Raw genomic sequence first — 21621 nt, forward strand, 5'->3', positions numbered from 1 at the left:
CCCCAAATACCACCTCATACCATACACAACAATTAACTCAAATAGAATATAAACATAAACATACAAGCTAAAACTACAAAACTTCTTAAAAAAAAAAAGGAAGAAAGAAAAGAAAATGTTCACCACCTTCGAGTAGGCAAAAATTCCTTACAAAATAGAAAATGCTACCATAAAAGAAGAAATATATTAAAACTTCTTGCTCTTCAAATGAGAACATTAGGAAAATGAAAATGTAAGCCATAGACTGGAAGAAAAAATTGAAGTACATATATCTGAAAAAGGATTTATGTCCCTAATATATAAAGAACTCTCACAACTCAACAATAAGAAGACAAAATATTAAAAATTAGAAAAAGACTTGATTATAGATTTCACAAGAACAGAAATTTATTTTCTCACAGTTCAGGAAGCTAATAAGTATGAATTCAGAGGGTCGCTCTAAGGAGAAGTCCTTCCTTGTCTGTAGGACTTTGAGTTCCTTGGCGTTCCTTGGTGTCTGTCTTTCCCCTGTATGTATCTCTGTCTATTCTGCTCTTTTTATAACTCAGAAGTAATTAGGTTTAGGACCCACCCTACTCTGGTATGATCTCATTAACATAATAAAGAAAAACACTATTGTCAAACAGGATCACATTTACAGGCATGAGGGCCAGGACTTCAGTACATATTTTGGGGGGACACAATTCACTCCATAACAAGTAGAGTGTTTCAAAGCTTTTGATCACAACCATGATAAGGAATACATTTTACATAGCAACTCAACACACATACACACACAATGGAAACAAAAGTTTTATCAAACAATACTTTACTAAAGGCAATGTATTTTCTTTTCAATTCAATTTTATTGTTTTCGGGTCTGTTCTACCCTACTATATTTTTAAAAATGCTGTTTACAATCAACTGAATTCATATCCTAACCAACTAATGGGTCAAGCCTCTAAATAAAAAGTAATGGTTTATAGCATATAGAAAATTCAGTAGTTAAAAATCCATTTACTCCAGTGGCTGTCAATCTTTTGTCCTTTTCTACATATGAAAGGGATACAAAACACTTCTGTCAGGAATAGTTCTTAGCATGGCAATCCTTTTCAATGTTGGGGGGAAGGAGAGGTGAGGAACATTTCTCTGAGAGATACATCTAAATGTTGATGGTGTTTGTATAATTTCCAAAGATTCCTTCGTGATTTTGTATGTCTCCCTAGAGATTATGCTTTCTGTGTTTTGTTTCTTTCTTTGTCTCTTTCCTTGTTTCTTTGTTTCTTCTATTACTTTTTTCTGAGAATCTTCATGTCAAATGTCTCTCTGGAATGTCAGTCAGGCCTTTTTTAAATTTATATAACTAAACTGCTCTGTTATATGAATATGGAGTAGTGGTTAATCAAAAGGTCGGCAGTTCGAGTCCACCAGTTCCCTCCTTGCAAACTGTATGGGGCAGTTCTACTCTGTCCTATAGGGTTGCTATGAGTCGGCAACGGGTTTTTTGTTTTGGTTTGGTTTTGGGTTTTGGATTGATATTCTTTTTCAAAAAACAGTTAATGAAACTACAACTCATGATGTTGGGCAGCATTTTACATAAAGATCACCACGACATTCTTCTTAAAGTTTAATGTTGATGAACTATTCTCCTTTTATTAGACAGTGAGAGCCATGTAACTTACTGTTTCTTTTCTTGACCTGGTTGTCAGGAAGCTCACAGATAAGTTTTTGTTCAGTTACAGTAGCTATTCTTAGTCTAGGTTTTCTGATCTAATACTATGCTCCCACCCCTTCATTATCTGGCCTTTGTTTTTTTATCATTGTTTTAAGTGTTATTGTAACTAGGTTGGTTTTTTGGGGAAGAATTTTTGAGAATAAATAGAAATATTTATCCATATTTATAGGCAAAAATAAAAATGAATTAAAAAAGAATTTAGGTGAAGAATACTGAATATTCTTTAAATATCAAAATATTAAAAATAGTTACCTCTAAGTAGAAGATAACAGGTAACTTTTCTTTTTTTCTTATTTATCTATATTTTAAATTATTTCCTGATGGGAATGTATCATTACTTTTGAATTAAAAAAAAAAAACACTATTTTTAATTAGCCTTTGATGAATAACAGGTATCGATGACTGCTCAAACATGGAAATTATCCCTTTGTCAGTGAACAAGTCAGAAGAGATGAGGGTGGTGTGCTTTATACTTGTGTTTGCTAAACAAAGGGAGAATCCGGCACCAGCTAATTGTGAGAATTGCAATCCTTTAATAGTTTCAGCAGAGGTTAAACAAGATGGAGAGTAGTCAGACACACAAACTTGAAAGTTATTTCCCAGAAATTTCCATCAAGATGGGTAAAGGAAGGGGGCAGGGTAGTCAGTTAGAGACACAGAGGGGACCTTTTGTACACCTTAAAAAACCTAAAGTATAGACAGGCTAATTTCATTGGCATATCTGAACAAAGAGTCCCTGGGTGGTGCAAATGTTTAATATGCTTGGCTGCTAACCAAAGGTTGGAAGTTCGAGTCCACCCAGAGGCACCTTGGAAGAAAGACCTGGCAATCTATTTCTGAAAAATCAGCCATTGAAAACCCTATGGAGCAATTCTACTCTGACACATATGGAGTCACCATGAGTTGGAATTGACGCAACGGCAACTGGTTTTACTCTGAACAAGCCTACACTCGATCCTGCCACCTCCTCTGTCTCATGTTCAATAACAGGGGCATGTGGCTACTAAATCTTAGGGTACCAAGATTCTAGAATGTAACGTCTTGACGGGTGAGTGTGCCTTTATTGATCTCTGTAACTCTAGCACTGAGCATAGTATTTGGCATATAAAAAAAAGAAGAAGAAGAAAGAAAAGAAACCCTAACACAATCCCATAACTGCACTCTGTAGTTTTCAAGGCTGTGACCTTTTGGAAGCAGATCACCAAGCCTTTCTTCTGAAGTGCCTCTGGGTGGGTTCAAACTACCAAACTTCCGGTAAGTAGTAAAGTGGTTAACCATTTGTGCCACCCAGGGACTCCAGTCAGACTTGGCATGCCGTTGGGCTCAATAGGTGTCCTCTGAACTGATTTGAGCAGAATTATAGGTGCATAGCATGCAGATAAATAGAAATATTAGAGTAAGCCAGGTTTCTTGGAGCCCATCAGGATACTGGGAAAGTCTTTTGTCCCCAGTGTCACTAGGCCAGTTTCCCTTGTGTCTCTGAACCCTCAGTGTGGAACTCAATAATCTCTTCTCCTTAAGGCATGTCCCCAGTGTATATCAAGGTGGCACATTTTCTTAGGAGTTTGGGTGATGACGACCAGCCTTCTCCGGCTTACCTTCCTCCCCAAATAAACAGATGATTCCAGAGAAGAAATAGTGTGAAGGCACAGTCTTACCTGGAATATGACTACAGCATTTGCCTAACAGTCTTGCAAAATTAATGATCTTCCTTAAGGCCCAGTTCCACCCATTCCCACCCCTACTTGCCAACATCTACACTTCCTCCTAACAACTTCTTATCAACAGAACACAAGTGACAAGGTGAGGTTGTAGGGAGAGTATAAGCATGGAGTCAGACCTAAATTTGAGTTCTGGCTTCATCCTTCCATGATAATTCAGTATTTAACACGATAAACAGGCATTATTTCTTAACCTTTTTGAACCTCAAGTTCCTCTTCTATGAAATGAGCTTAATATCAACGCTCAAAGTCGTTGTGAGGCAAAGTGCTTAGCACAGCATCTGGTATATAGTAGATGCTCCATAAATGTTAGTTTTCCCCTTCTCTTTGAGTGCTAAGAATATATGGCCTGAGCTACAAGGCTCTAGCTCATTCTTCCCACTCTTACTCTTGAGTTTTCTGCTCCAGCCACTAGGCTTCCCTGCTGTTCCTTGAACAGCGCAAGCACATTCCTGCCTCTGGATCTTTTCAACTGAAATTCCTTACCTGGAATCTTCTCCAGATATCTGCATGGCTTGTTCCTTCATTTAATGCAATCTCTGTTCAAACAATCTCCTCAGAAAGGCCTTCTCTAACTACCTCATCACAAATAGAGATTGATTCTATTTTACAATAGAGGCAAGATTCTCATCTCCAACAGTCAAATTTCTGTTTTCCATGTGCTCTAGCAACCCCATGCACAGGGTAGGACAGGCTTCCCTCAGCCAGCAGAAGGGGTCCACAAAGTGTTTTCCATTGGGAAAATTTCCAGAAAATTAGGTGCTTGCTAGAGAAAAATGGTCCTCTTCATCCCCCAAAAAACACAGACAAGCCACTTTAGGCCCAAATGTGTCTCACCCTCTAGCCTCGCCCCACAATGGAAGATGGCAGAGAAGGCACACATAAGAACTGGGCCAGAACTGGAGTTTGGTGTTTGGAACCGAGCCCTACCCCTCACACAACCTCTTCAATCAGCCAGGAGAGTGGCCAGAGTACCCTTAGAGAAGTAACTAAAAGAACAGAAGAAGGTGCTGAAAAGGATCTCACCAGGCCCTTTGCTCCCAAAATGATAACCACACAGCAAGGCACAGTGAGAGAACAAATGGGCCCTGGATGTCCAGCAGCTGATCCAGAGTGACAGACAGACAGCTGGGCAAGGGCTCTGACATTAGGTCACAAGGACAAAGTCCAGGAAAGCGGAGGGACCCACAGTATCATAGTCCTCTGGAAGAACCCCCACCTTGTCCTCTCTCTACCTGCAACTTGCCTTTGGGCTCAAATATAACCTTACTCAATGGGACCTTCCACCCTGGACCAGGGTCCACATGGCCCCTGAGGTTATCTTCCACATCTGCTCACAAAGTATGAGGACCATGACCAAAACTTGCCTCTCAGTCTCCTCAACTCATTTTTCATGCCAAAGAAACCCATTGCCGTAGAGTGGATTCCAACTAGCAACCCTACAGGACGGAGCAGAACTGCCCATAGATGCTCCAAGGCTGACATCTGTACGGAAGTAGACTGCCATATCTTTATCCCGTGGAGAGGCTGGTGGGTTCGAACAGCCAACACTTCTGTTAGCAGTCAAGTGCTTTAGCCACTGTACCACCAGGGCTTCTTTTCACACCAAAGAAGTGGGAACCTCCCCCACCTAACGTGCCTCTCAATAACTACCAGAAACAAGATATCCAACAAAATCTCTCTCTCAGGCAAAGTCAGCCCTGCCCTGCCCAAACATCTATCAGTATAATTTGGGAGGTGCTGCAGAATAATATCCTTCTCCCCAAACTCCACCTCAATTTGCTTTTCTCCTCAAAGCCGGAGGGGAAAAGGCACATCTGCGCGTTCCAGCGCCTGAGGTGTAAATGGCTTAGCCCTTCCGAAGGGCGGGTTTGGAAAAGGGCTGCAAGAGACTTTCTGAAACTGCGTGGATAGTCCAGGGATACCAAAGTAAAATTTGCTAGGGTGAAACTGAACCCCTCAGTGGACTCTGAATCAAACAAGGCTAGTTGTTTGCTTACCTCAGATAGAGTCTAAACGTTCAGTGACTTGTAACCAGGAAAGACAAAATCGCAGGAGTCAGTATTGGTAACCCTCCACCAAAAAGCAGCTGCACGAATCCTCTGCCTCTTGTTCTACCTTCCCTCTCCTTGATTTAAAAAAAAAAAAAAGACCCGAAAATTGCAAAGATGTCCCTGAGCTTCCCTACTCTGGGGCAAAGGCGTCAGTGACAATGGGCAAGCTCCCCGTACCAACCTCTCCACTCTCCAGATTTACTTGGAGTCACCAATTCTGAAAGCCAGGAGTTAGGATGCTGTCTCCTTCACCCCCAGCCCCTGTCCCTCATACAACTTGCCGGATGCCCAGGGTCCCTTGGCAGGGGAGACTCACCGCGCAGCGCCGGGTTGGCCATGGCGCGGGCAAATGGGACCTGAAACCCGGACTCGCCCGCGTCTGCGCTCGCGCCTGGACCGGCTTATTCTGCCGCAAGGCTAATTCCATCGCGGCTCAGCTGGATCTGACGCGCCCGCCCCTCGCCTGCCACCGCCTCCTCCCCCATCGCTGCCCAGGCCACCGGCCCCTGGCTGTCCCGCCGGCGCCCTGGGCGCACTGGCACTGGCAGCGGGGCGTAGAGAAAGGGGCGCGTTCCCGTGATCGGGTCAAGTACAGGACTTGCTCGGGTTAATGGAGCTGAGAGGGGAGACAGAAAATGCGACTGCTCTCCTGGACCCTCGGAGGCGCCTCACAGACTGGTTGCAGCGTGAATATTTCAATCGGATTATCTCGGGAGTCCTGTGGCTGATTAGTTTCCAATCCTGCCAGCAGTCTTGCGGCCCCCAAAGGGCTGTCCACTGTCCAAGGGATAGCCTCCCTCCTACACCTGCTTTCACTCCCCCTCATCACCAGCTGCCCTCACCTTTCTCTGGATAAAGCAGGAAGAAAAGGAGCAGGAGTTGGGAGTAGGTGCATCAGGGACAGGTAGGGCAGAAAGAGGAAGGCAAAAGGCAGGAGGAGGGGTAGGTACTATAAGAGCTTCCCTATGAGACAACAGGAGTGGGGTTAAGGATGGTTGAGGAAGTAGTTAAAGCAAGCTCCATCCCGGGAAAAGGAGGAGCACTGTCTCTCTGGAACCTTTTGGATACCTAGCCAGAGACAGATGGAAGAGAAGACCTCCAAATGCCCATTCTGGATGCTGGGATTTACAATTCCAAGATGCCCCGAAGTTAAGTAAGTTCATTAATACCCAGGCCACAGGAAATGAAAAAGTATTATGTTGAGGTCAAGCTCATACAATTATCATCACTGACAATTATCATCACTGACCTTTAAGTTGGAAGAATGTTATCTCCTATACTAATACTCCTATACTAATGGTGGCGTAGTGGTTAAGTGCTACAGCTGCTAACCAAAAGATCAGCAGTTCAAGTCCTCTGTGGGGCAGTTCTACTCTGTCCTATAGGGTCTCTATGAGTTGGAATCCACTTGACGGCAATGGGTTTGGTTTTATTTTATACCAATAAGGTAGCCTGCAGATGATTTCTGCCCATTTTATAGACAAAGAACCTGAGGCAGTAAAGAGGAGTAAGTGTATGACATCACATAATGAGTCAAGGGCAGAGCCAGAAGGAAAACCAGTATTGTGTCTCAACCCAGGGCTTTATTCTAGCTACTAAGAGTAATAATGACTAATGTTTAGACAGGACTTGCTCTTCATCAGGCACTCTTCTCAGTGCTTTACCCTAGTAATTACTTTAATCCTAACAATCATTCTATGAGGTAATTACTGCTAGTATGCCCATTTTACAGATGCGAAGACTGCAATGTAAAAGATCAAGTAACCTGCCTCTAAGAGGTGGAAGCAGGATCCCAAAGCAGGTAGCCGGCTCCAGAGACTGTGCTCAAAACCCTTTGCCATAGGCCTCTTTCTCTCCCAAACAATGCCTGTCTCCTCATTTACTTCCAGGAATCTTTCTCCATGTCTTTTCAGTTTCCATGTCTTTTCAAAATTTCCACCATGGTGCCTTTATTCATTCCATGTTTTCCTCACCCTCCAACACCTTCTCAGTCCCTGTGTACTCCTCATCTCTGACTCCCCCTAAAACACTTGGCTTTGGGCAACTCTGTCTCATCTGGTCTGAGGGAGAGCAAAGAAAAGGGTCCCTGAGACCAGAGCCAGACCCTGCCCTTAAAATAGCTCTAAAGTAAGGGAAGGCTGCTAAGACACACCTCCCCACCAGTGTCTTTTTCGGCAACCTTTTTTGCTCCCTCCCAATTTCTTTTTAATCAAAACATGCAATTTTCTTGATTCAGCTTTTTTCTTGACAGTAAAATCAGCAAATGTAACAAGAAAGTCAGGCTATCAAGGTACAGGCCACTGGAAAATTGACAACTTATGATGAAGAGGTAGCCTCCCTACTGAGTTGTTCTGTGGCCCTTGCCTCCAATAACACCTTGTCCCCAAGTAGAGTGTTAGGCAATCAGTCAGAAGAGCGGCAGTTAATTCCCTGTCCCTGGATCTGGCTTCTGCCTGCAGACACCTTAGAGGCTACTCCAAGTTGGAGGCAGGGTGATGGATGGAGAGATGACAAGCTTTGAATTATTGAGCAGTTACATAAAACGTCTATCCATTCTTTCTTCCCTCTACCCCACAAAACTCTGCACCAAATCTATTCAATATAATCCAGGCCATTTTCCTGTAATGTATCTTCTCTTGAGGCTAATCCCAGACAGTAACAGAAATGGGTGAGACCTAGAAATGCAGCAGTCACCAGGCCCCATGGTAGCAAGGAAAGAATCTATAAGCAACAGGGATCATGCGGCTCTAGTGGAGTGGCCTGGAAGTTCCGGTCTAGGAGTCAAAGCACCTGGATTCTGAACCTGGCCCTGCCACACAGCAGCTGTGTGACCCTCTCAAGTCACTTGAGCTCTCTGAGCTGCTTTCATCATCTGTAAAGTGGTGGGGGATGGATGGGCAATGGATTAAATGATGTCTCAATCCTTTCCAGCTCCATAATCCGATACTGTTGATGAGCTGAATCTCTCCTGTGTTAAAAGAGTTTGGAATGAAAATCTCCATCAAATTCTCATAGCACATCCACAACGTTCTCTTCATTCTCACGGGTGTTCTCTCCCACGCTACAAGTCTCCACCATCTTGCCAGCATACACATGTAAATATTTTTCATAAATTTTAAGGAAGGACAATTTCTAGTGGAGAGGGACAGCACCAGTTAGTGATTTGAGGACTAGGTGATGTTTGCTGTTACCTGCACCTCTTCCACTTTCACTGAAGGATGTCTAGGGTAGATAGGACCTTGGCATCCCCATAAAGCCCATAATAAAATCAGCTCTTTCACCCCCTCAGGATGAAGGAAATCCCTAATGCCCTGCCCATGACTTTAGAGTCACTTATTTCTGCATCTGAGCCTTGATTTCCCCATTTTTATTCTTATCACTTCTTACATTTATAGAGCAATTTACAGTTTCCCAAGAACTTTCAGGTTTTATATTATCCTCAAAACCTCATGAGTGACCACATGGTTTGTTGTGAAGAGCATGTGAAATCATGTACATAAATGCCTGCCACAGTGTCTGGCCCCTGTTAAGTGCTCAATAAATACCAGTGAAACAAATACAAACCAACAGAATAAAGGGCAATTACAGTAAATACTATAGCATATACAATCCTGCAACAACAGTAATAACAAACAATAATTTACGAGTGGATATATAGGTAGGTATGTATGCTAAATAGGTGTGGGAGATCACATGGGAGTACACCCACATGAATATATAGGTATGGTTGTGGATATTTCTACATGTTTTATTTATATGTGCTGCATATATATTCATACATAAAATAGAGCACATAGGGGGCACAATCATGGAAACTTTTAAGACATAACCAAACACCTCATGGGGCTGAGATACTGGGCTTGAAGGCTAAGGACCATAGTCTCGGGAGACATCTAAGTCAACCGGTGCAACGTGATGAATTACTTAGTACGGCCTTTCTCGCCACGGTCTTGTAACGCCCACCCAGGTGACCAGGTGGGGCTGTGCAAATAAGATAATTATGGCCCACCAAGAGGACTGATCAGTTTTGCCTTAAAAGAGAGCCAATTCCAGGGCAGAAAGAGAGCCCACCACTACCAAGGAAGGAGAGACCAGCAGGAGAGATCCACAGGAGAGACCCGCAGGAGATAGCACAGTGGGCTTCCGGGCCAATGGAGCAAGAAAGCTGAGTGCCTTTAGGCAGAGACTGAGGGCCAGGGAGAAGCCTATGCCTGACCCATGAATCTGGACTTGCCAGCCTTCACAACTGTGTGAGCCATTTCCTTTATATGGTTAGTGAGTTCTGTGAGACGCTGCTGCAAATTAGGGAACCCAAAGACAGGAGGGAGAGCACTGAGGGGAGAGGAAGTAGTTGATGTTAGAGATGATGGAGTGGTACAGCAGCTTGGAAAAGTTGGACATTTGGGACATCTTTAACCTCCACCTCATAGGAACTAGCTTTGTGCCGATCTTTATAAACGAAATTAATCATTTAAATGGCATAACATAGTCCATAAAAATAACGTTCTACATCCTACTGTGGTCAGCAACGTCTGGAGTCTTAAAAGCTTGCAAGCGGCCATCTAAGATACAACTGTTGGTCTCTTCTTGTCTGGAGCAAAGGAGAGTGAAGAAAACCAAAGACTCAAGGAAGCAGTTAGTCCAAAGGACTAATGGCCCACATGAACCACAGCCTCCACTAAACTGAGACCAGAAGAACTAGACAGTGTCTGGCTACCACTACTGACCACTCTGACCAGGGACACAATAGAAGGTCCTGGTTAGAGTGGGAGAAAGTGTAGAACAAAATCCAAATTCATCAAAAAGAGCAGAAATACTGATCTGATAGAGACCAGAAGAACCACTGAGACTATAACCCTAAGACACCCTTCTAACGTGGAACTGAAGTCACTCCAAGAGATCACCTTTCAGCCAAATAACAGACCAAAACCAAACCAAGCCCATTGCCATCAAGTTGATTCCGACTCATAGCGACCCTCTAAGACAGAGTAGAACTGCTCCATAGGATTTCCAAAGAGAGGCTGGTGGATTCAAACTGCGGACCTTTGGGTTAGCAGCTGTAGCTCTTAGCCACTATACCACCAGGTCTCCAAATAATAGACAGGCCTATAAAATAAACAATAACACCCGTGAGGAAGGTGTTTCTTAGAACAGTCAACTATACGAGACCAAAAGGGCAACAACTGCCCAAAAGCAAAGATGAGAAGTCAGGAAAGGGCAGGGAAATAGGATGACTGGAAACAGGGAACCCAGCGTGGAAATGGGGAGAGTGCTGACACATTGCAGGGATTACAACCAATGTCACAGCACAATTTGTGTATGAATTATTGAATGGGAAACTAATTTACTACATAAACTTTCACCTAAAGAGCAATAAAATATTTTAAAAAAAAAACCTCATGAGTGAGACTGGCATTCCTGTTTTTCCAGATGAGGAAACTGAGTCTCAGACCCATTAAGGGGCTTGTTTGAGGCCACACAATTGAGCAAGGGCCATGTGTACAGTCCGGTCTGTCTTCAAGTCTGGAGCTCACAGCACCATGGCTGAGTCTGTGAAGGACCACATTCCTGCCCCTGCCAACACCAATTTCCAGTTCCCCCTCAGTCCTCAGACCCTCTCCCCACAACCCCCACCGAGGCCACTGACGGGATACAGGAACTGTGTCAGTCAAGGCTCAGAGAAATCCTTGCACATCTCATCAAACCCCTTCTCCACAATGCCAGCCACACTGACAATAGCCGTATCTATACTGGCAGGAGTCGGGCTCCTGGGCCTACCCTTCTGCTATGCTTAGAAGCCCCTGATTCAGAGATTTGAGAACCTGGTGTTCCTGAGCAAGTCGCTCTCATTTCAGGCCACCTGCTCCACACTATTCCCTCTCTATCCCTGGGGCACTAGAAACAAACAAACAAACAAAAATAGAGGCAAGACATTACTTTTTCCCAGAAGTCAGCAGTGCCTGCCCACAGACACTAGGGTTGGAATGTGTTCTCCCTCCCAACTTCCCCCAGCCTACAGTTGCCATCTCGGCCTGTAAGACTCAATGAACCATCAGTCTTTTGCGAGATGAGAGATTAGCCTTTATTGTGTGCCCAGCAGGGCACAAGAACAGCACATGCAGAGGACTGAGCAGCACGCTGGCCACTGGCTGGTCCGGTCAAAGCGATGGCAGCTGCCCGGCCTCACTTGGTGCATTTCCTGGGAGAGCACTTGCACTGCTTGGCGTTGAGGACCTCGTGGTACACCACGGAGCCATTAATGCAGTGCAGGGGCACCCGCATGGGCTCTATCCGCGTCGGCGAGCAGCAGGAGCACTGGTCCTGCATATCCTCGGTGTCGATGGAGTACATAGCTTTGCTGGTGCACTTACCCTGCAACAGAGCAGAGGAAGGCGGGCATCGCGATGACAAGAATACTCGGTGCCAAAGGCTCTGGGGCAGCCAGCTTCCTCCCCCCACCTCCAGGCAAGGCCGCCCTTGCCTGGACCATAGAAACCCAAGAGAGCTAGGCAATGCATAAAGGTAGATCTCTCGGGGACTTCTAAAATTTCCCCTCACTCTATGTTTATCTGTCCTTATGGTAATATCCGGAGTCCCTGGGTGGTGCATGCTTGACTACTAGCTGAACCCACCCAGAGGCACCTCAGAAGACAGGCCTGGCGATCTGCTTCCAAAAGTTCACAGCTTGAAAACACTATGGAGCAGCTCTACTCTGTACACATGGGCTCTCAGTGAGTCTGAATGGACTCAACAGCAACTAACAACAACATGGTAATACCCTACACAAATCCCTCTAGGTGCAATTTCTATGCACGTTTGATTGACCTTCAGGAAATGTAGCCCCATCTTTCATAAATAACACACCATTCTCTTTATGGGACTTGTCGAGCCATTCCTCAGTTTTTTCCTTCTGGGACCTAAAGTTTCCAGTCATTTCAATAAAACATATACTTAAAAAAATGCTTCCAGTTCCTTTCACCACTCACTTTCCAGACCATCTTAGATATAACCAAAGAGCTGTGTCCAAACAAGGAGGCTGAGTCCATTCCACCTCAGGCCTCACTGAAGTCAAGGACTCCTTACCTGGCAGTAATGAATGTCCACCTCCTCTTCGGACTTACAGTCTCCCACTTTGACATACTGCAACCTGGCAGTGATATCTTTGCATTCAGGCTCCCCACCTATGGGACAGGTGAGAGATGGGACTTGGGACCTGGCTGGGGTTCTACAGAACACTCTTCAGCCCCAGGCCCCTCACTTGGCTAGAAATAGGTCAGTTTCACAGTAAACTAATAAAGAAGGCCAGCCACAGGGAGGGGAATTAACTTATTTATCCTGGTTCACTTCAGCTGCTCCTGATCTTTCATATTCAGGGTTTAACTTGCTTAACAGTATAATTTTAATTGAAGGAAGAATCTAGATTCTGTGTTTTGGTAATGTAGATGCATGAGACTTGCTTTTACATAATTATAGACTCTAAAAACCATAATGGCTAGGGCAATCCTCTCATGCTTCTAGCTATATCCAGAAACTAATGGGCAATGAAGTAGCCAACAAATATAATTAATATCTATCTATCCCTGAATTAAGTAAGAGACAAGGCAAAAGCCATGGCTACATAAGGGCACTCACTGCCTCTGTGGGGGTCAAGAAGATCCCTAAGAGTTCTCATGGAGTCATTTCCTTGGGTATTGCTGTCTCCAAATAACTGACATGGGTTTCCTTACATGCAAGGGCTGGTGGCATTCAGATCTGAATCTCTACTTGCCCCACTGAGAATCCTAAGATTTAAAAGCAGCTTACCATTCCCATTTTGAACACTGAGAATTTTCCATTCTTAGCTGGCTCCAAATCTAAATCAATCCCAACTATATATTAGTCTGCCTCCCAACTTTCAAATAATTTCACTTTAAAGGGAAAGCCTGCCAATTACACTTCGAGGATGAAGGAAAACATATTTAGGGTAACATACTATATATTTTTTTCTGTAGATTTAAATCCCTGAGCCTAGTTTATTTTCCTTACAAAGGGTCCCAAAACCTCCTGAATGCACTAATCAACAAAAGCCCCTTGTTGCTGGTTTTGCAGATAACAGCCTCTACCAAATTCCACATGAAGTGCACCTAGAGAGAATTCATCTTCTCTGATGGTTTCCTGACTTCACATTCTTAAACCATTCAGATGGGGATAACAGAAAGAGATGCTTTCAGAGTGTGTTTCTTCAGTCTGAGATTTGGTTACAGCAGTTACAGGGGCTGTCAGAGTAAGTCATCAAGAAAAGAATGAATGACTGAACACTGAAGGTATTCATGTTTTCAACCCTTCCCTTCCCTACATGAATCCAACACCAAAAATTTTTTAAAATAAGAAAAAATTAGTCGACGTAAGTAATTCTATATTCAGAAAATATAGCATTAGCATTGATATTCTGAAAGTTACTTGTGCTCATGAACGCAAGAATGTGTGGTAGGAATATTGTCTGATGGGCATACCTGTCAAGCCCCATCTCCGAAGATGATGTGAGCTATTAGTACCAACCAGTATAACATAAATGCAACTTCAGGAAGGGCCGAGAGTGAAGAAGGGGACGTTAATAAACTTGGACCAGCCTTATGAGCCCTTGAGAGGGGACTCTGTGTTCTCTGAAGCCCTCACAGTGCATGAAGGGATTGCTTCACAGGCATCTGAAAGAGGATTTGAGCAGAGGGCACAGTCTGGGAGGGGAGGCTGTTCTCCACAGGCTTGAACACAGTGATTGGCCTGTGAACAAGAAGTCATCTTTCTGGAATAAAGCTTATTCCAAAAAACAGCCCCTGGACTTGGTCTGATGGGTTTCAAGGGACAGGCTATTGGTAATGTACTCACATGTGTCACAGCAGGTGCCTGGAATTTTCATGATTTTCCCCTAAAAAAATTAGTAAAGTCTCAGATTAGGCACAAAAGTACACAGTGGACAGCTTTCAGATCATTATGGGCCAATTCCTGGCTCTGGACTCACTGCCCTGAGCTTAATTTGACAGATACAAACTGTGCTTTCCCATCACAAATGTAAGCAGATTGACAACCTTACATGGCCACGCTGAAATAATTTTGATTATTCTGAATTCTCTCCCAATTGAGTTATCAGGATCATCATTCCCAATGGAATATGAAAATCAGTGTGATCTCTCATCTTTCTACTCAAGGATCACAGATTCTGTCTCTCCCAAGAAAAAGACCTTTTAAAGATCCTACATATACTGCAGAGAGTCTTGTGTCTCCACCAGACTTTGATTTTGCAATTCCATCAATTCTCAAACTGAGTCACTGATCTCCCTTGGACACTGGGAAATCACAGTAGAGATAGGCTGCTTGATGTTCAGGAGAAGAGAAGGACTCTGTTCATAGAGTCAAAGACAGAGACACTCAAAAAGAAAGCAGAGCCTGAACTTGACTACTTACTCCCTCAGCCAAACATTTGTGCTCATCAAAGGGTAGGCAGCCAGTGACCCTCTTCTCCCAGATGTACTCTCCTCTCTCATTGACCTTGCAGAAGTGACTATCACAGCCATCCTGGATTGTCTCATCACGCTGAAAGGAAAGAAGGGAAGTGGGCAGAGGAAATCTGAAGACCGTGTTTGGGTCACAAAGCTACTTCAAACCATGGCCTTGACTCCTGGTCCTCTGGGGTATTATAGAACAGGAATGAGACAGCATACATAAAGTTCCCAAGCCTAGAATACATAAAGGAGGTGGAGACCCAGTTTTATAACCTATTTACTATGAGCCAAAACTAACCAGTAGCTGTGGAGTTGACTCCAACTCATGGAACCTCATGTGTGTCAGAGTAGAACGGTGTTCCATAGTGGCTGATTTTTTAGAAGTAGATCACCAGGCTTTTCTTCTGGTGCCTCTAAGTGGATTCAAACCTCCAACCTTTCAGTTAGCAGCCGAGCACGTTAACCACCTGTACCATCTAGGGACTCCTTACTATGAGCAGGGCTGCGTAAGTGTAGAGAATCCCCAGATTGTTCGGATTGAGATATAGCGAAAGTAAGATGGCTAATTGATAACTGAACTACAGATGAGCCTGGGGCACCACCTCCCAGCCCCACCAGCTAATTCTCCCTTTCATAGATTAGACTTTGTTTCACCCTGATTTCCTGTCCAATCTCATAGACCCATAGACTCTCAAGGCTGGAGAAATTCTTAAACCAACTCCAAATTATGAGGCCATACACCAACTACACACTTGTCAAAAAGAACAACAAAACAGCTACATCAAAGAAAAAACTCTGGGCCTTCTGTAAGACATTAATCTTTTCTTTATAAGATCAGAGAAAAAAAAGTAGAAAAAGAAGCCAGTATTAAGCCAAGCTTAGTCCCCATTCCTTGAAAACAAAATCCCAAAATGAGAAAGCAGACTGGTGAGATGAGGAGGAACTATTGAGTTCAGCTTGTTCCCACCTGCAGAGTGATGATTTGTCCTCCTCTTAGCTGAATGGTGCAAGCCATAGCCAGACATCTCCCGCAGCATTCGCCTTGGATCTTCTCTTCCTTGTAACCCTGTATTCAGGAGGAAAAGCAGTCATAGTTGACCTCCCCAGAACATCCCAATTATAAGCAGGCTTACTTTGCTGGCTTCTCATCTCTCCTATGCAGCAGTTTCACCTAGAGTTCAGAAAGTCAACATCCAATTCTAACTAACTTTTGTTAGCTCTCAATTCCTAGGTAGCATTACTTCCCTGCACATAGGTACATCTCACTTAAGTTCTAGCAGCCACACCTATTAGAGCTCTCCCCTGAGCTCCATACTTATAAATTCAATTGTTTGCATAAAAATTGTTTATCTTTTTGTCATTTTAAAACTTAACATATCCAAAATGAAACTTGATGTTTGCCCCAAATCTCATCCTTCTCTGGTCTCTCTTACCTGAGTAAATTGTGTCATCACCCAGTTGCTCAAACCAGAAATCTGGGAGTCATCCTTGACTCCTTTCTTTTGCTCATCCCCTTGACTCATCACCAAATCTTGCCAAACATAGATCTCAAACTCACTGCTTGTCCTGACTAGTGTCCTCTGCCATCACCTAGCTGGACGCTAAGAATAGTCTTGATTTGTCTTCCTACCTACATTCTTGCCCCCCTACTATGGGTCTCCCCACAGCTGCTAGAATGACCTTCTTAAAATATAAGTCTAGTCAGGTCACTTACCTGGTTAAAAATCTTCAATGGAATCCCAGTTCTGTTGTTAGCAAAATAGCTTATATTGGAATGACAATTATAAACACTTGACAAAATATTTAAAACAGTTGTTTAAAGGCATGGGAGGATGACCAAAACTAGGGATAAGCTGTAGGGTATTAAATCCTTGAAAGAGAGAACCACAATGAACAAGATTTGCATTTAAATAGCTTTTTCCACAAGGGCAGTCTGTATGACACTGGGCAGCTGGAACTCAAGCAGAAAGTTGCAGTCACAGAGGACAGAGTTTAGGACTGCTAGAAGAGCTGCCTTGGTGGTACAGTGGTTTAAGCATTTGACTACTGACCAAAAGGTCAGCAGTTTGAATCCACCAGCTGCTCTTTGGAAACCCTGTGGGGCAGTTCTACTCTGTTCTATAGGGTCACTATGAGTCAGAATCGACTTGACAGCAATGGGTTTGGTGTTTTGTTTTGTTTTTAAGAGGAGCGGGAATTAAAGAGAAAATCCCAGACAGAGGGAAGCCTCTCAAATCTTTGGTTGATCTTTGAACTATATATTCACAGACAAGTTGCAAAAGAGCCCAGGAACAAAACAACATCTAGAAGGCTGAAAAGAAGAGCAGAAATTTCAGCTGCTGCACACCACAGGGGAGACAGAGTTTAGAGTACCAATCGCACCAAGTTAGAGGGACTAGGTAAAAACCTCAGGTATTTTTTTTTTTTAATACATAATAAAAAATTGTAGACATGCAAAGAAATGGAAAAATTTGGTCAACACTCAAAAAAAATCACCACTCATCAGAAACAGACACACGAATGATCAAGGTATTGGAATTAGCAGGGAGAGAGTTTAAAATAACTATGGTAAATATGTAAAGGAGTCTACAGGAAAAGATGGACGTAATGGGAAAAGGAAAAGAGATGAGGATTTTCAAAAGAGATCTGAAGATTTTCAAAAAAAAGAAAAGGAAATCCTAGAACTGGAAAACACGATTTAAAAAATAAAAGATTGTCTAGATGAGACTAACTGCAGATAACCAAAAAAAAACCAAACCTGTTGCCATCGAGTTGATTCTGACTCATAGCCAACTGCAGATAGGATACAAGAAAAGAAAGCATCAATAATCTTTAAGACTGATCAATAGAAATTACCTAAAGTACAGAGAGAGAAAAGATCAGAAAAAATATATATATACAGAGCCCCAATGACCAGAGGAACAGTATCAAGTGGTCCAAAATACATGTAATTTGAACCCCAGAAAGAGGGAAGAGAAAAAAACAGGGCAGAAAAAAACTGAAGTAATAGCAGAAATTTTTCCTAATTTGATAAAAAAAAAAAAATTAACCCACAGACCCAGGAAGCTCCATGAATCCCAAGTGGGAAAAGTATAAAGAAAACTTGTCGTTAGCTGCTGTAGAGTCAGTTCCAACTCATAACAATCTTATGCATAACACAAAGAAACACTGCCCGGTCCTACGTCATCCTCACAATCGTTGCTATGTTTGAGCCCACTGCTGCAGCTACTGTGTGAATCCATCTCATTGAGGGTGTTTCTCTCTTTCACTGACGCTCTACTTTACCAAGCATGATGTCCCTCTCGAAGGACTGGTCCCTCCTGATAAAATGACCAAACTACATGAGACGAAGTCTCGCCATCCTTGCTTCTAAAGAGCATTCTGGTTGTACTTCTTTCAAGACAGATTTGTTCATTCTTCTGGAAGTCCATGGTATATTCAATATTTTTTGAACACCATAGTTCAAAGGCATCAATTCTTCTTCAGTCTTCTGATTTTTAACACTTTAAAGAGGTCTTGAGGTCTTTTGCAGAAGATTTGCCCAATGTAATATGTCAGTTGATTTTTTTTTTATTGTGCTTTAAGTGAAAGTTTACAGTTCAAGTTAGTTTCTCTTACAAGAACTTATACACACATTGTTATGTGACCCTAGCTGCTCTCCCTATTATGTGACAGCACACTGTTCCTTTCCACCCAGGACTTCCTGTGTCCATTCAACCAGCTCCTGTCCCTTTTTGCCTCTCATCTCACCTCCAGACAGAAGATGCCCATTTAGTCTCATGTATCTACTTCAGCTAAGAAGCACTCTCTTCACGAGTATCATTTTATGTCTTACGATACAGTCAAATCTTTGTCTGAAGAGTTGGCTTCCGGAATGGTTTTGGTTTTGGGCTAACAGAGCATCCAAAAGCCATGTCTTCCAGGGTCCCTCCAGTCCCATTCAGACCATTAAGTCTGGTCTTTTTACTAGAATTTGAGTTCTGCACGCCACTTTTCTCTCTGTTGTGTTCCCTGTCAGGGTGGTCATTGGTGGTAGCCAGGCACCATCTAGTTCTTCTGGTCTCAAGCTAATGAAGTCTCTGGTTTATGTGGCCCTTTCTGTCTCTTGGGCCAATACTGTCCTTGTGTCTTTGTTGTTCTTCATTCTCCTTTACTCCAGGTGGTTGGGACCAATTGATGCATCTTAGATAGCTGCTTGCAAGCTTTTGAGACCCCAGACGCCACTCACCAAAGTAGGATGCAGAACATTTTATTAATAAATTTTGTTATGCCAATTGACCTAGAGTCCCCTGAAAGCATGGTCCAGGACCTCCACCCCTGCTACTCTGTCCCTCAAAGTGTCTGGTTGTATTCAGGAAATTTCTTAGCTTTTGGTTTAGTCCAGTTGTGCTGAGTTCCCCCATAGCGTGTGCTGTCCTTCCCTTCACCTAAGATAATTTTTGTCTACTATCTAGTTAGTGAATAACCCTCACCCTCCCTCCCCACCCTCGTAACCATCAAAGAATGTTTTCTTCTGTGTTTAATCCTTTTCTTGAGTTCTTATAATAGTGGTCTTATACAATATTTGTCCTTCTGTGACTGACTAAATTCACTCAGCATAATGCCCTCCAGACTCCTCCATGTTAATGTTTCACAGCTTCATCATTGTTCTTTATGGTTCCATAGTTGGTGAAGTCTTTTGATGAGCATAAGTATTTGATTTTTAGGAGCTCCCAGTTACCTATTTTCTCTTCTGGTGTTTGTGCACTGTTACTTATGGTTTGTATTCTGTTCATGCCATGCGTTAGGGCTCCTAGCATTGTCGCTATTTTTTCTTCAATGATCTTTATTGTTTTAGACTTTATATTTAGGTCTTTGATCCATTTTCAGAAAGTTTTTGTGCATGGTGTGAGGTATAGGTCTCGTTTCAGTTTTTTGCAGATGGATATCCAGTATGCCAGCACCATTTGTTAAACAGACTGTCTTTTCCCTATTAACAGACTTTGGGCCTTTGTCAAATATCAGCTGCTCATAGGTGGATGAATTTATGTCTGGATTCTCAATTCTGTTCCATTCATCTATGAATCTGTTGTTGCACCAGTACCAGGCTGTTTTGACTACTGTGGTGGTATAACAGGTTCTAAAATCAGGTACTGTAAGGCCTCCCACTTTGTTCTTCTTTAGTAATGTTTTACTTATCTGGGTCCTCGTTCCTTTCCATATGAAGTTGGTGATTTGTTTCTCCATTTCATTAAAAAATGCCATTGAAATTTGGATCAGGATTGCACTACATCTGTAGATTGCTTTGGGTAGAATTGACATTTTCACAATGTTGAGTCTTCCTATCCATGAGCAAGATATGTTTTTCCACTTATATAGGTCTCTTTTCGTTTCTTGCAGTAACGTCTTGTAGTTTTCCTTGTATAGGTCTTTTACATCTCTGGTTAGATTTATTCCCAAGTATTTTATCTACTTGGGGGCTATTGTGAATGGTATTGATTTGGTGATTTCCTAAGTTCTCTTTGTTGGTGTAAAGGAATCCAACTGATTTTTGTATGTTTATCTTGTATCCTGAAACTTTGCGGAAATTTATTAGTTCTAGTAGTTATCTTGTGGATTCTTTGGGGTTTTCTGTGTATAAGATCATCTCATCTGCAAATAGGGATGCTTTTACTTCACCCTTACCAATCTGGATGCCTTCTATTTCTTTTTCTTGCCTAATTGCTCTGGCTAGGACCTCCAGCACAATGTTGAGTAAAAGTGGTGATAAAGGGCATCCTTGTCTGTTTCCTGTTCTCAAGGGGAATGCTTTCAGACTCTCTCCATTTAGGATGATGTTGGCCCTTGACTTTGTATAAATGCCCTTTATTGTGTTGAGGAATTTCCCTTGTACTCCTATTTCACTGAGAGTTTTTATCATGAATGGGTGTTGGACTTTGTCAAATGCCTTTTCTGCATCAATTGATAAGATCATGTGGTTTTTGTCTCTTGTTTTATTTATGCAATGGATTCCATTGATTGTTTTTCTAATGTCGAACCATCCCTGCATACCTGGCATGAATCCCACTTGGTCATGGTGAATTATTTTTTTGATATGTTGTTGAATTCTATTGCTAGATTCGTTAAGGATTTTTACGTCTGTGTTCATGGGGGATATTGGTCTGTAATTTTCTTTTTTTGTGGTGTCTACCTGGTTTTGGTATCAGGGTTATGCTGGCTTCATAGAATGAGTTTGGCAGTATTCCATCCTTTTCTATGCTGTGAAATACCTTTAGCAGCAGTAGTGTTAACTCTTCTCTGAAAGTTTGGTAGAATTCTCCAGTGAAACCATCCAGGCCAGGGCTTTTTTTTGTTGGGAGTTTTTTAATTACCTTTTCGATCTCTTCTTTTGTTATAGGTTTATTTAGTTGTTCTACCTTTGTTTGTATTAGTTTAGGTAGGTAGTGTGTTTCTAGAAATTTGTCCATTTCCTCTAGGTTTTCAAATTTGTTAGAGTACAATTTTTCATAGTATTCTGTTAAGATTCCTTTCATTTCAGTTGGGTGTGTTATGATATCACCCATCTCATTTCTTATTTGTGTTATTTGCTTCCTCTCCTATTTTTCATTTGTCAGTCTGGCCAACGGTTTATCGATTTTGTTGATCTTTTCAAAGAACCAGCTTTTGGTCTTGTT

General features: G+C 42.6%; 1 protein-coding gene across 1 annotated transcript in view; it reads right to left on the reverse strand.

Moving 5' to 3' along the window:
- Positions 1 to 11495: 11495 nt before the first annotated feature.
- Positions 11496 to 21621, reverse strand: part of VWF (von Willebrand factor) — a 197875-nt gene continuing 187749 nt past the window's right edge. Inside the window, exons 47-51 of the mRNA XM_023741484.1 lie at positions 15936 to 16034; positions 14931 to 15059; positions 14355 to 14394; positions 12573 to 12670; positions 11496 to 11861 (exon numbers count right to left, since the gene is read on the reverse strand). Of these exons, the coding sequence (XP_023597252.1) occupies positions 11673 to 11861; positions 12573 to 12670; positions 14355 to 14394; positions 14931 to 15059; positions 15936 to 16034 (555 nt within the window). The 3' untranslated portion in view covers positions 11496 to 11672. The remainder of the gene's footprint in view (positions 11862 to 12572; positions 12671 to 14354; positions 14395 to 14930; positions 15060 to 15935; positions 16035 to 21621) is intronic.

This window comes from Trichechus manatus, unplaced genomic scaffold, assembly GCF_000243295.1.
Source record: "Trichechus manatus latirostris isolate Lorelei unplaced genomic scaffold, TriManLat1.0 scaffold00182, whole genome shotgun sequence".
NCBI lineage: Eukaryota > Metazoa > Chordata > Mammalia > Sirenia > Trichechidae > Trichechus > Trichechus manatus.